Source organism: Oncorhynchus keta, chromosome 9 (genome assembly GCF_023373465.1).
Source record: "Oncorhynchus keta strain PuntledgeMale-10-30-2019 chromosome 9, Oket_V2, whole genome shotgun sequence".
In the NCBI taxonomy this organism is placed as follows: domain Eukaryota; kingdom Metazoa; phylum Chordata; class Actinopteri; order Salmoniformes; family Salmonidae; genus Oncorhynchus; species Oncorhynchus keta.
The window spans coordinates 18,213,642-18,228,891 of NC_068429.1; the positions used below are offsets into that span (position 1 = coordinate 18,213,642).

The 15,250-nt window shown below is 41.9% G+C and overlaps 1 protein-coding gene across 1 annotated transcript; it reads right to left on the reverse strand.

Moving 5' to 3' along the window:
• Positions 1 to 7,078: 7,078 nt before the first annotated feature.
• Positions 7,079 to 12,274, reverse strand: LOC118370351 (U6 snRNA-associated Sm-like protein LSm1). The gene is made up of 4 exons (XM_035755309.2): positions 11,917 to 12,274; positions 11,392 to 11,460; positions 11,184 to 11,299; positions 7,079 to 7,590 (listed from the first exon to the last, which is right to left on the reverse strand). Exons 1-4 carry the CDS (start codon positions 11,984 to 11,986, stop codon positions 7,402 to 7,404), a joined length of 444 nt encoding a protein of 147 aa, XP_035611202.1. The 5' UTR covers positions 11,987 to 12,274; the 3' UTR covers positions 7,079 to 7,401.
• Between the last annotated feature and the right edge of the window lie 2,976 nt (positions 12,275 to 15,250).

Sequence of the window (15,250 nt, forward strand, 5' to 3'; positions counted from 1 at the left end):
CCTCCTGCTCCTCCTTGCACAAAGGCGGAGGTAGCGGTCCTGCTGCTGGGTTGTTGCCCTCCTACGGCCTCCTCCACGTCTCCTGATGTGCTGGCCTGTCTCCTGTCTCCATGCTCTGGACACTACGCTGACAGACACAGCAAACCTTCTTGCCACAGCTCGCATTGATGTTCCATCCTGGATGAGCTGCACTACCTGAGCCACTTGTGTGGGTTGTAGACTCCGTCTCATGCTACCACTAGAGTGAAAGCACCGCCAGCATTCAAAAGTGACCAAAACATCAGCCAGGAAGCATAGGAACTGAGAAGTGGTCTGTGGTTATCACATGCAGAACCACTCCTTTATTGGGGGTGTGTTGCTAATTGCCTATAATTTCCACCTGTTGTCTATTCCCTTTGCACAACAGCATGTGAAATGTATTGTCAATCAGTTGTTTCCGAAGTGGACAGTTTGATTTCACAGAAGTGTGATTGACTTGGAGTTACATTGTGTAAGTGTTCCCTTTATTTTTTTTAGCAGTGTATATATACACACATATACACAATGTTTGGCTCACATAATATAATTTAAAAGTATGCATTAGGGTGTGTGTAATAGAATAAACGTGGCTTCCAAAATATTTTTTTTAAAAGAGGAGTACTAAGATGGCTGTGCGATGGCTTCAATACAGCGCCCCTGTCAGTCCAGGGTTTATATACATCATTGGTTCTTTCCCTACCCCAAAGTGTAGACCTAATGGGGTTTTTACAAATCAATTGCTAACAAAAGCTAACCCAATTACATCAAGCTCTAAAACGACAGCTAGCATTCCTTTTTAATTTGTTTTAGCTGTTTTCCATTGACATTTACATGCATGTTAATGATGCTGCTGCATGATTTTGCCTGGTCAGAAAAACAGTTAGCGGACGTCCCGACATCAGCTCTCTTTGGCAAGGGGAAGATCTAATTCATATTTTGCAATAGTGTTGCTGTCACGTCCTGACCATAGAAAGACTATATTTTCTATGGTAGAATAGGCCAGGACTTGACTAGGGGTTTTAGTCTAGTTTATTATTTCTATGTGGGGTTCTATGTTTATTTTCTATGTTGGGTTTTGTGTATGATTCCCAATTAGAGGCAGCTGGTAATCGTTGTCTCTAATTGGGGATCATACTTAAGTTCCATTTTTTCCACCTGTGGGTTATGGGATATTGTTTGAATGTATGTGTTTTGAGTTCGTGCACATAGCATATCTGTAGTCACGGTTCGTGGTTAGTTTATTGTTTATTTGTTTTTGTCATTGCTTAGTGTCACTTTCATTAAAATATGTGGAAGTCAACATACACTCAACATACAGCCTTGGTCCGACCATCATTATTACGAACAATGTGACAGTTGCAGAGGCCTGAGTGGTAAAGACCAAGGTTCTTACACACCTGTGCTGTTGCAAACTAAATGCTAGCTGGAAGCAACAGGAAATAATGTGCTTAATAAAAGCATACACTCTATATATAGAACATTTGAGTCAATTCAACAGTTGACTGCAATTCTGATTTTAAAAAACAACTGCCAATCCATTCCTGCTTGATGACACAAGAGGACGGTGGTTGAACCAACTTCCAAGTAGGGTTGATTTGCAGGTTGACTCATAACCAGCAGTCCCCGCAGTTATATCCGTGTGGTGGGCGGGTTTAGGGTCATGAAATACTGTGTGGATGAAGGGCCGGTGTGTGGCGGGCAGCTTGAATAAAGAGAAAACAATAGTCTAACTATAGGCTACATTGAGCTTTTTCTTTCATTATTTTTAGGCTTTCTGGCATTATTGTGTAAACTTAAGCTTTAGGGTCTAACTGTAGCTACGCACCAAATAGCGCACACACCAATCGCCAAAAGCTTTTGGGAATGGGCAGAAAGTCAGTTTAATTCAATAAGAGAAAAGCTGCAAAATGGAGAGTTGGTGAATGGTAAAAGATAATGACTGCAGTGCCAGCTATGTTTTGTGTGATGATGATGAGGCGCGCAATACGAATTTGGCAGTCACAAGACGGGGACTTCAAATAGGCCTATGGCACGTCAAGGGAACTGTATCCTTTTCTGTTCAGATGGGTTCAATGGAAACTGAGATCTGGACACTGACAGTAGGTCTATAACCTCTTGCATAGCCTTCATTTTTACTCCTGCATAATTAAGCTTTTTTTTGCAATACAATTATAGGCCTACATTTAGACTTGGGAACAGGTGTTGAGAAATATTTATTTCTTTCAACATCTTGAGAGAACGAAAATGTGCAGTTAGCACCTTTACAGACAGTCCCTATCTTTATCAGCATCATGAAAGCTGCAAGTATTTTGACCAAATCAAGTATCCATCCAAGCAGACATTAAATCTTATCAGAAACATGTTGAGTCATTTTCACAGCTTTCTATTTCCTTACAACCGGTCAAACTCATTTTATGCAGAAAATCTTTCCCGGTTTTTAGTTATTGCATTCTCCCCAGTCCCTAAACATCTTTCCTGTTATTTAGTTATTGCATTCTCCCCAGTCCCTAAACATCTTTCCTGTTTTTAGTTATTGCATTCTCCCCAGTCCCTAAACATCTTTCCTGTTTTTTAGTTATTGCATTCTCCCCAGTCCCTAAACATCTTTCCTGTTATTTAGTTATTGCATTCTCCCCAGTCCCTAAACATCTTTCCTGTTTTTTAGTTATTGCATTCTCCCCAGTCCCTAAACATCTTTCCTGTTATTTAGTTATTGCATTCTCCCCAGTCCCTAAACATCTTTCCTGTTTTTTAGTTATTGCATTCTCCCCAGTCCCTAAACATCTTTCCTTTAGTTATTGCATTCTCCCCAGTCCCTAAACATCTTTCCTGTTTAGTTATTGCATTCTCCCCAGTCCCTAAACATCTTTCCTGTTATTGCATTCTCCCCAGTCCCTAAACATCTTTCCTGTTATTTAGTTATTGCATTCTCCCCAGTCCCTAAACATCTTTCCTGTTATTTAGTTATTGCATTCTCCCCAGTCCCTAAACATCTTTCCTGTTTTTAGTTATTGCATTCTCCCCAGTCCCTAAACATCTTTCCTGTTATTTAGTTATTGCCCTAAACATCTTTCCTCCCCCCAGTCCCTAAACATCTTTCCTGTTATTTAGTTATTGCATTCTCCCCAGTCCCTAAACATCTTTCCTGTTATTTAGTTATTGCATTCTCCCCAGTCCCTAAACATCTTTCCTGTTTTTTAGTTATTGCATTCTCCCCAGTCCCTAAACATCTTTCCTGTTATTTAGTTATTGCATTCTCCCCAGTCCCTAAACATCTTTCCTGTTATTTAGTTATTGCATTCTCCCCAGTCCCTAAACATCTTTCCTGTTATTTAGTTATTGCATTCTCCCCAGTCCCTAAACATCTTTCCTGTTTTTTAGTTATTGCATTCTCCCCAGTCCCTAAACATCTTTCCTCTGTGAAAGAAGCAAAGATGACTAACAACGTCAACTAGATTGAAGCATTCATTCCATAAATTTATGACATTCCAGTGAGCAAGGCTTTATTTTGGTCTTCTAGGGCAACATATAGGCTAATGACAGAAGAGAAGCTGCATGTATATACAGTTGAAGTCGGAAGTTTACATACACCTTAGCCAAATACATTTAAACTCAGATTTGCACAATTCCTGACATTTAATCCTAGTAAAAATATCCTGTTTTAGGTCCGTTAGGATCACCAATTTATTTTAAGAATGTGAAATGTCAGAATAATAGGAGAGAGAATTATTTATTTATTTCATCACATTCCCAGTGTGTCAGAAGTATACATACACTCAATTAGTATTTGATAGCATTGCCTTTAAATTGTTGAACTTGGGTCAAATGTTTCAAGTTGCCTTCAACAAGTTTCCCACAATACGTTGGGTGAATTTTGCCCCATTCCTCTTGACAGAGCTGGTGTAACTGAGTCAAGTTTGTAGGCCTCCTTGCTTGCATGTGCTTTTTCAGTTATGCCCTGAAATTCGACAGGATTGAGGTCAGGGCTTTGTGATGGCCACTCCAATACCTTGACTTTGTTGTCCTTAAGCCATTTTGCCACAACTTTGGAAGTATGATTGGGGTTAATATCCATTTGGAAGACCATTTGCGACCAAGCTTTAACTTCCTGATTGATGTCTTGAGATGTTGCTTCAATATATCCACATAATTTTCATACCTCGTGATGCCATCTATTTTATGAAGTGCACCAGCCCCTCCTGCAGCAAAGAACCCACACAACATGATGCTGCCACCCCCGTGCTTCACGGTTGGGATGGTGTTCTTTGGCTTGCAAGCCTCCCCCTTTTTCCTCCAAACATAATGATGGTCATTATGGCCAAACAGTTCTATTTTTGTTTCATCAGACCAGAGGATATTTCTCCAAAAAGAGTCTGGCTTTATGGCGGTTGTGGAGCAGTGGGTTCTTCTGACTGCTGAACGGACTTTCAGGTTATGTCGATATAGGACTCGTTTCACTGTGGATATAGATACTTTTGTACCCATTTCCTCCAGCATCTTCACACAATGTCCTTTGCTGTTGTTCTGGGATTGATTTGCACTTTTCACACCAAAGTACATTAATCTCTAGGAGACAGAACGCATCTCCTTCCTGAGCAGTATGAGGGCTGCGTGGTCCCGTGGTGTTTATACTTGCGTACTATTGTTTGTACAGATGAACGTGGTACCTTCAGGCATTTGTAAATTGCTTCCAAGGATGAACCAGACTTGTGGAGGTCTACAATTATTTTCTGAGGCCTTAGCTGATTTCTTTTGATTTTCCCATGATGTCAAGCAAAGAGGCACTGAGTTTGAAAATAGGCCTTGAAATACATCCACAGGTACACCTCCAATTGACTCAAATGATGTCAGAAGCTTATAAAGCTATGACATAATTTTCTGGAATTTTCCAAGCTGTTTAAAGGCACAATCAACTTAGTGTATGTACACTTCTGACCCATTGGAATTGTGATACAGTGAATTATAAATGAAATAAGTCTGTAAACAATTGTTGGGTAAATGACTTGTGTCATGCACAAAGTAGATGTCCTAACCGACTTGCCAAAACTATAGATTGTTAACAATAAATTTGTGGAGTGGTTGAAAAATGTGTTTTGAAGTGTATGTAAACATCCGACTTCAACTGTAATTATAGACAAGTTGACTAACAACCTGCCTACCAAAATGTCAAAAATTATAAGCAGAAACATATCTGCTGAAAAAACTCCTGCACCCCCTGTCAAAACAAATCGTTCAGCTGTTTCTCAATGGCCTACAGCCATTTTTTATATTTGCGGATTATAGACCATTTATGCTCGCTCTGAAGATGCGATCCGTAGGAATCATACTGATGCAATTGCAGAGCCTCTGGAGGCTTGCTGAAGCCAAATCGAGTTCTTATTATACATAATTTATTATAAATAATTGATACATAATCTACCTCCTCTCAGTCAGCAACAGTCTTCTATTGGCTTCATGAAACATAGGCTAGTCCCTCAATCGACTCCACACTGAAATACGGAAATAAAATAAACAATTAACTATTTTCCAATGTCAGGCTGGGTATGTAGCTCTTTTTGACATATCCCACAATAAAAAAATGAAGTTTATTTGAGAGTTAGCTGGCTAACTTGTAAAGTGGCGAATAAAAGTAGCCTTTTCTGTCTAGCTAGCTGCTTACAAACGTGCTCAAAACACGATCTAGCCTATAGTTTATCATGTGACTTTGGATTCATATATTTGAATTAAATAAATCAACTTTGCTTACCTTAACAAATTGAAAAATAACTTGCTTATTGGTAAGAACAGAGCAAAAGACACTAATGGACAAGGTATATCATATTGCATTGGTAAAGTTGACATTGCCTACCATTAGACGGCAGGTAGCCTAATGGTTAGAGCGCTGGACTAGTAACTGAAAGGTTGCAAGTTCGATTCCCCGAGCTGACAAGGTACAAATATGTGCATATTTCCAAACTATCTTTGCATCTAATGACAATCAATTCTAAAAAACATTGCCGATATTCTTGTTTATTATATTCTTCACTCAAATGATGATTATTTAATAACAGTAGACAATTCATAAATTGCACAGGCTTTTATATGGAACCATTTTGGTTCAGTGAAGAAAAACCTCTAGGGTTCGGATCAAAGAACCCTATAAAAGGGTTCCATTTAGAACTTTTAGGAGTTCCATATATGAAGCAAACGATACCCCTTTTGGTTCTATAAGGAACCTTTTTTCTACAGTGAGGGTAAAATAGCTTAGTAACAATGTAGCACACAGTGTGAACAGTACCAACTATGATGTTAGCATTCAAGCTACAGAAGATTCAGAAAAAGAAGAGGTGAAGCTGTTCCCAGGGTGAATGATGAAGGGATGTATGGAGTGAGTATGGCCTGATTTTTTCTCTTTTTTTTCACACACAGCAAGTATTAATTTAAAATATTTGTTACATTTATTATAAGCTACCAATAATTCATTGGATAGCATTTAGAATCAAGTCTTAAGCTTTTTATCAGATCAGGCTCGAATTGAATCGTAATCAATCACAAGTTTACTCAGGTGTCATATACATGTGTAATGAGCCTAATCAATTGATATCTCGCATTTTAGCTGCACATTTCTTTAGTGACACGAGCACCAGGGGCTCCTGAGTGACGCAGTGGTCGAAGGCGTCACTACAAAACCTGGTTCGATTCCAGGCTGTATCACAACCGGCTGTGATTGGGAATCCCATAGGGCAGTGGACAATTGGCCCAGCGTCATCCGGGTTAGGGTTTGGCCGTCATTGTAAATAAGAATTTGTTCTTAACTGATTTGCCTTGTTAAATAAAGGTTAAATAAAAATAAAAAAACAGACATATGCAGAAAGAGGCGAGTACAGACTCATGGCTAAAGTAGTGCAGGCACGCCCTCTACTGGTCAGATATAGATCTGCTCCAAAAGGAGGCTCAGCAGCAGGTACACCAGTGAGGTTTCGGCACATCTTGGACTGGTAACTCCAATAGACCTAGCTACTCAAACATAAAACTACAGCTAAACTAAAACACAAGCAGCTATAACACACGACACACCATGTTCTAAAAAATACAAGTGTTTAATACAAACAAAGGCCTTTCCAGTGATGTACAACTTTGATAAATCCTCTTTTCACTTCTGTACAAATCAAAATGTCGTTTTCATTACACCTCACAAAATAGTTTAAAATAATGGTTCAAACAAAAACCCTGTACATTTATGTCAGTGCCATGATACTCTTAGGGAAACATAATATAAAACTCTGAATGTGAAATAAGGTGCTTCGTCATAAGGTGCCCAGTACATTGGGGATTCCCTCTCAAAGGTAAAGTAAAGACAGTGAACTTGGATCATTACCTATTGACCGTGTTTGTATGTACCGGTCAGTATTGATGCTGTACTCCATATTCGTCCATGATGTCTGGTCTGGGCATGACCAGGCCTCTCTCCTTCAGGGCCAGGTGTTTGGTCTTCTCTGCCTCCTGCCTGCTCTGCTGCTGCAGTCGCTGTTCCTCCAGGATGTCCTCAATACACACCTGCTGCAGACTGGTGTCACTCTCCTTCTCCAGGTCCTTCACAGGAGTAGACACACATTCAGACATCAGTGTTTGTGTGTGTAGGAGAAGGGGGAAGTTGCATTGCAATATGGCGACCGGAGAATAGGCGATTGAGCGTGTGGAAAGCAAATCAGTGGGCGAGTGGAAAGCAAAGCAGTGGGCGCGTGGAAAGCAAATCAGTGGGCGAGTGGAAAGCAAATCAGTGGGCGCGTGGAAAGCAAAGCAGTGGGCGCGTGGAAAGCAAAGCAGTGGGCGCGTGGAAAGCAAATCAGTGGGCGCGTGGAAAGCAAAGCAGTGGGCGCGTGGAAAGCAAAGCAGTGGCGCGTGGAAAGCAAAGCAGTGGGCGCGTGGAAAGCAAAGCAGTGGGCGCGTGGAAAGCAAAGCAGTGGGCGCGTGGAAAGCAAAGCAGTGGGCGCGTGGAAAGCAAAGCAGTGGGCGCGTGGAAAGCAAAGCAGTGGGCGCGTGGAAAGCAAAGCAGTGGGCGCGTGGAAAGCAAAGCAGTGGGCGCGTGGAAAGCAAAAGCAGTGGGCGCGTGGAAAGCAAAGCAGTGGGCGCGTGGAAATCAAAGCAGTGGGCGCTTGGAAAGCAAAGCAGTGGGCACGTGGAAAGCAAAGCAGTGGGCGCGTGGAAAGCAAAGCAGTGGGCGCGTGGAAAGCAAAGCAGTGGGCGCGTGGAAAGCAAAGCAGTGGGCGCGTGGAAAGCAAAGCAGTGGGCGCGTGGAAAGCAAAGCAGTGGGCGCGTGGAAAGCAAAGCAGTGGGCGCGTGGAAAGCAAAGCAGTGGGCGCGTGGAAAGCAAAGCAGTGGGCGCATGGAAAGCAAAGCAGTGGGCGCGTGGAAAGCAAAGCAGTGGGCGCGTGGAAAGCAAAGCAGTGGGCGCGTGGAAAGCAAAGCAGTGGGCGCGTGGAAAGCAAAGCAGTGGGCGCGTGGAAAGCAAAGCAGTGGGCGCGTGGAAAGCAAAGCAGTAGGCGCGTGGAAAGCAAAGCAGTAGGCGCGTGGAAAGCAAAGCAGTAGGCGCGTGGAAAGCAAAGCAGTAGGCGCGTGGAAAGCAAAGCAGTAGGCGCGTGGAAAGCAAAGCAGTGGGCGCGTGGAAAGCAAAGCAGTGGGCGAGTGAAAATACAATTTAAAACATGTATTACATTTTTTTTTTGTGCTCTGCTATAGGTTAGATGGTTTTGACTGAGCTGTGTTTAATTGTTCTTCCGTTTCCTACCATGAAATTACCTTACATTGAGCTACCTTACCGCAAGAGTTCAGACTTCTGTTAAGAAGCCTGAGTCGTATGTGTCTGAGTCGTATTTCACTGTTAGTTTTAGACAAATAATTGTACATGTTCAGTTATAAAACTGACAATAGTTTATTTTTTAGTATTGATGGGTCTACTGTTGCTTCATGCGTTGTATGCGTGTGCTTACTGTGACTGCCACTCTGATATTGGCTAATAGGTAGCTACTTCCCGCGGCATTGCCAGACAGTAGCACTTGTCAAGTGGGAGCAAAGGGCATTGTGTCCCGGTGTTGTTGCCATTCATGTCCTCCCCATTGAGTAGTAGACTGTATATACAGTACCAGTCAAAAGTTGACACGCCTACTCATTCAAGGGTTTCTCTATTTTTACTATTTTCTACATTGTAGAATAATAGTGAAGACATCAAAACTATGAAATAACATATGGAATCATGTAGTAACCAAAAAGTGTTAAACTAATCAAAATAGATTTTAGGTTTCTCAAAGTAGCCACCCTTGGCCTTAATACCAAGAGTGTGCAAAGCTGTTATCTTCTCAAGCCAGCTTCACCTGGAATGCTTTTCAAACAGTCTTGAAGGAGTTCCCACATATGCTAGGCACAGTTTGGCTGCTTTTCCTTCACTCCACAGTCCCTCTCAATTGGGTTTAGGTTGAGTGATTGTAGAAGCCTGGTCATCTGATGCATCACTCCATCACTCTCCTTCTTGGTCAAAGCCATTACATAGCCTGGTGGCGTGTTGGGTCATTGTCCTGTTGAAGAACAAATGCGCAAACCAGATGTGATGGTGTATCGCTGCAGAATTCTTTCGTAGCTATGCTGGTTAAGTGTGCCTTGAATTCTAAATAAATCACTGACAGTGTCACCAGCAAAGCACCCCCACACCTCCTCCATGCTTCACGGTGGGAACCACATGTGGAGATCATCCGTTCACCTACTCTGTGTCTCACAAAGACACGGTAGTTGGAATCAAAAATCTCAAATTTGGACTCATCAGAACAAAGGACAGTTTTGAACCAGTCTAATGTCCATTGCTCGTGTTTCTTGGCCCAAGCAAGTCTCTTCTTAATATTGGTGTCCTTTAGTAGTGGTTTCTATGCAGCAATTCGAACATGAAGGCCTGATTCACGCAGTCTCCTCTGAACAGTTGATGTTGAGATGTGTCTGTTACTTGAACTCTGAAGCATTTATTTGGGCAGCAATTTCTGAGGATGGTAACTAATGAATGTATCCTCTGCATCAGAGGTAACTCTGGGTCTTCCTTTCCTGTGGCGGTCCTCATGAGTGCCAGTTTCATCATAGCGTTTGATAACTAATTTGGTAACTCTAATGAACGTATCCTCTACAGCAGAGGTAACTCTGGGTCTTCCTTTCCTGTGGCGGTCCTCATGAGTGCCAGTTTCATCATAGCGTTTGATGGTTTTTACAACTTGAAGAAATGTTCAATGTTCTTGAAATTTTCCAGGTTGACTGACTTTCATGTCTTAAAGTAATGATGGTCTGTCATTTCTCTTTGCTTATTTGAGCTGTTCTTGCCATAATATGGCCTTGGTCTTTTACCAAATAGGGCTCTTCTGTATATCCCCCTAACTTGTCACAACACAACTGATTTGCTCAAACACATTGAGGAAATCAATTCCACATATTAACTTTTAACAAGGCACACCTGTTGATTAAAATACATTCCAGGTGACTACCTCATGAAGCTGGTTGAGAAAATGCCAAGAGTGTGCAAAGCTGTCATCAAGGCAAAGGGTGGCTACTTCGAAGAAACATTACTACATGATTCCATGTGTTATTTCATAGTTTTGCCATCTTCACCATTACTCTCAAAATGTTTAACTGGTACTGGATGTATCAAGGTGACAACTAGATGGTTATCAATATTAGTTCTTTCTTGTGTAGGCTGCTATCATACTTGAAATGAAATCATGTGAGGGGGAAAAAATGGCCACGTAGCTACTGCCAGCGACCCGACACCCAGTAGGAATCACTTCAAGTCAGCAGGCACAACACTGGAGTACTGGTCGGCTGCTTACTATCGACTCGTAGTGCAGCCCAATCAGCCACAAATAAACGGTCTTGAGTGGCAACAAATCTTCCCATTTGGCCGATTCACTTCTCATATACCCATTCCCGAGTGGCGTAGCGGTCTGAGGCACTGCATCTCAGTGCTAAAGGCGTCACTACAGACACCCTGGTTCAAATCCAGGCCGTGATTGGGAGTCCCATAGGGCAGCGCACAATTGGCCCAGCATCGTCCGGGTTTGGCTGGGGTAGGTTGTCATTGTAAATAAGAATTACAACTTTACAACTACACATACTTGGAGTGTAAGGGGATCTGTGTGTGTTTGTTGCAGACTTACGATCTCCCCCAGGAGGACTACGTTCTCTCCCCTGACGATAAAGATTCCTCGAGGGATGTCTCCATACCTCTTGCCCACGTGGATCCTCTCCACCGTCTGCTGCAGCACCAGGTTGGCTACACACACAAAAAAAATGCTTGGTTGCTTTCCGACTATGTTGTATGCAATACTACGGTATTGCAATGCAATGGTTGGAATACTTACATACCAAACTGATCAATGCTTCTGAGAAAGCCGATCAACGTTCTTCCATCTCTGAGCAGGACGAGATGTTTTTCTGTCAATTCAAACAGGCAGCAAAATCATTGCATATTTGATGCAATTACTATGGTTTTAACTGTGCATTTTTGTTGGGGGCTTATGAAAAGAGATCATGATTATTGATGGTTAGATTAGTAGCCTACTGGTCATGCTCTGCTTACAATCGCGGCCTACAGCCTTTGCCCCTGACCTAGGGAGGTAGCTATGTTGACAGTTGATTTGATAACAGTGTTCAGGTGTGCACTCATCTTAGTGTCAGGCGCACACATCAAGTCCTCTGGTAAATGCCATGTGTTTGCATGTCATGTTTGCGCTGCTTTACAAGCTGTTATCTAACAAATATATCAATGGACATTATTTCTAAAACCCTCTACCAGAACCAACCAATGGTAAAAACCGGTGCATCTCAACACAACACCGGCTAGCGGTGTTAGCATGCCTTGGGAATGTCCATGCAGCGCCATCGACTTACTATCGATATCCTCGATGAGGCTGGCTGTTCCTGGCATGTAGTTCATTTTTGGTCGGCTTGTAAATCTCATGTACACGATGTTTGGTGCGAATTTAGAGGGGTTATTTGCTGTTGTGTCACTGTCCTTTCAGGCCATCGGACTCTCGTGCAGTTCGGTTTGGGCGATAGTGAAACACTTCCTGTTATGTAATGTACGCATAAGACAGTTGGGTAGCCCCGTTCTCTGCTACTATTGGTCTAACCAAATTTGACGCCGCTTGAAGTTTTAATTCTAGAGTGTTATTACCGAATAGATGTATTTGTCTGTAGGTTATAATATTAAACCCAAATAGACACCAGTAATTATATAATCTTCAACAACAAAAATCCACCCACTTCTTATCCCCGTACACCACCATGGTTGTCACTAGTTACCACAGTCACAAAGTAAAAATTGTCCAAATTTAAGGTTAGTGTTTGGCATAAACAGTGTCGGATTTAGGCATAGGCGACATAGGCAGGCGCACAGTGCGGCATCTTGCCGGGTATGGCACAGGGACGCTGCACGAATTATGTTCAGAATGGTGTCATTTACGCGATCGTTTTTTATCATTATTTTATTTAGCCCAAACAACTACCTCTTTCCCAACTGTATTTAATTTATTTATTTATTTTGCTCCTTTGCACCCCATTATTTTTTATTTCTACTTTGCACATTCTTCCATTGCAAAACTACCATTCCAGTGTTTTACTTGCTATATTGTATTTACTTTGCCACCATGGCCTTTTTTGCCTTTACCTCCCTTCTCAGCTAATTTGCTCACATTGTATATAGACTTGTTTATACTGTATTATTGACTGTATGTTTGTTTTACTACATGTGTAACTCTGTGTCGTTGTATCTGTCGAACTGCTTTGCTTTATCTTGGCCAGGTCGCAATTGTAAATGAGAACTTGTTCTCAACTTGCCTACCTGGTTAAATAAAGGTGAAATAAATTTAAAAAATAAACAAAATCACTCATTTTACCTTTATTTAACTAGGCAAGTCAGTTAAGAACGCGTTCTTATTTTCAATGACAGCCTAAGAACAGTGGGTTAATTGCCTTGTTCAGAGGCAGAACGACAGATGTTTACCTTGTCAGCTCAGGGATTTGTTCTTGCAACCTTTCAGTTGCTAGTCCAACGCTCTAACCACTAGGCTACCCTGCCTCCCCACTTCATGTCAATGCTATCATGTCACCATGTGGGGCTGTTGGTCAATTAACCTTGTCGGAGTAGGTGCCCTGTTTCTAGTTTGTGAGCGAGGCAGGCTACTGCCTGGGAAGGTCTCCCACTCAGAAGTATGAGATGGGGCGGAGGCGGGGGCGAGAGTAGGTTGACCTCAGGTCTCCCCACTGGAAGCCCAAGGTACCGTGAGCAGGGGAATCTATCAAATAGCCCACCTCTATATTTGTACAGTACTAATTACTTATTTTTTATATTTACGAGTCTTATTTTTATATATATATATATAGTTTTAAATGTTTTGATTATTTCTTTGTGTTGTTCCAAATGTCTGAATAAAAATTACAGTTAGTGCAGAATGGTGTTTTGGGAGGGGGGGTTCGCCCAGGGAGCCATACAAGCTCGAACTGCCACTGGATAAGGTTAGCAGTGTGGTTAAAGTTAGGGTTAAGTTTAGGGTTAGGCTTAAAATCTGATTTTGAGTAGAGAACTTGTATAAATAGGTGGAGTTTAGCCATAATTATGACTTTGAGGCTGTGGTAACTCGGGACAACCCAGTACCATACTTGATTGGTTTCATCATCTCATTCCACAGTTGCGCCTCAATGATGTTGCTCTTGCTGCGGGTGATTCCCTGATCCACCTCTACGCAGACGACACCATTCTATATACTTACGCCCGTCCTTGGACACTGTGCTATCTAACCTCCAAACGAGCTTCAATGCCATACAACACTCCTTCCGTGGCCTCCAACTGCTCTTAAACGCTAGTAAAACCAAATGCATGCTTTTCAACCGTTCGCCGCCTGCACCCGCACGCCTGACCAGTATCACCACCCTGGATGGTTCCGACCTTGAATATGTGGACATCTATAAGTACCTAGATGTCTGGCTAGACTGTAAACTCTCCTTCCAGACTCATATCAAACATCTCCAATCGAAAATCAAATCTAGAGTCGGCTTTCTATTCCGCAACAAAGCCTCCTTCACTCACTCATCGCTGAAGTTGGAGACTTTTATCTCCCTCACCAACTTCAAACATCTGCTATCTGAGCAGCTAACCGATCGCTGCAGCTGTACATAGTCTATCGGTAAATAGCCCACCCATTTTTACCTACCTCATCCCCATACTGTTTTTATTTATTTATTTTTCTGCTCTTTTGCACACCAATATCTCTACCTGTACATGACCATCTGATCATTTATCACTCCAGTGTTAATCTGCAAAATTGTAATTATTCGCAGACCTCCTCATGCCTCTTGCACACAATGTATATAGATTCCCTTTTTTTTCCTACTGTGTTATTGACTTGTTAATTGTTTACTCCATGTGTAACTAACTCTGTGTTGTCTGTTCACACTGCTATGCTTTATCTTGGCCAGGTCGCAGTTGCAAATGAGAACTTGTTCTCAACTCGCCTACCTGGTTAAATAAAGGTGAAATAAAAAAATACAAAAAATAAATAAAAAGAGAGTATAATCATGTGTACATGGATGGAAATTCTGGCCATTATCTACTTTTATAAAATACAAATATATTACTGTCTTAAACTTTCTTCCTGCTTCTATTGGTCTACACATGCTTCCCTAAGGTTCCCTCAGAGACTATAGCATATGGACTCATTTAACCCAAACATCTGCCTTCCTCCGCTGGAACATACACTGAGTGTACAAAACATTAGAAACACCTACTCTTACCATTACATATTGATGTCACCTGTTAAATCCACTTCAATCAGTGTTGTTGAAGGGGAGGAAAAGGATGTTAAGCCTTGAAACAATTGAGAAATGGATTGTGTGTGTGTGACATTCAGAGGGTGAATGGGCAAGACAAAAGATTTAAGTGCCTTTGAATGGCAACACTGCTGTTTTTTTCACTCTCAACAGTTTCCCGTGTGTATCAAGAATGGTCCACCACCAAAAGGACATCCAGCCAACTTGACACAGCTGTGGGAAGCATTGGACTAGCATCCCTGTGGAATGCTTTCAATACCTTGTATAGTCCATACCCCTACACAGTGGTGATTTTAGCATGTAAATCTTGGTGGGGCAAACACACAAAAAATTTGGGATGCTTGCCAGAAAAGCCACTACACAACACAATACTAAACAATACATTAATTACACTATA

Bases quoted from the DNA above. Each gene is read 5' to 3' on its own strand.
- LOC118370351 (XM_035755309.2), bottom strand. From the start codon at position 11,986: ATGAGATTTACAAGCCGACCAAAAATGAACTACATGCCAGGAACAGCC. The intron at 11,300-11,391 runs GTATGTAAGTAT...TTGTGTGTGTAG, and splicing joins CAGAAGCATTGATCAGTTTG to CCAACCTGGTGCTGCAGCAG. The intron at 7,591-11,183 runs GTAAGTCTGCAA...ACTCCTGTGAAG, and splicing joins TAGTCCTCCTGGGGGAGATC to GACCTGGAGAAGGAGAGTGA.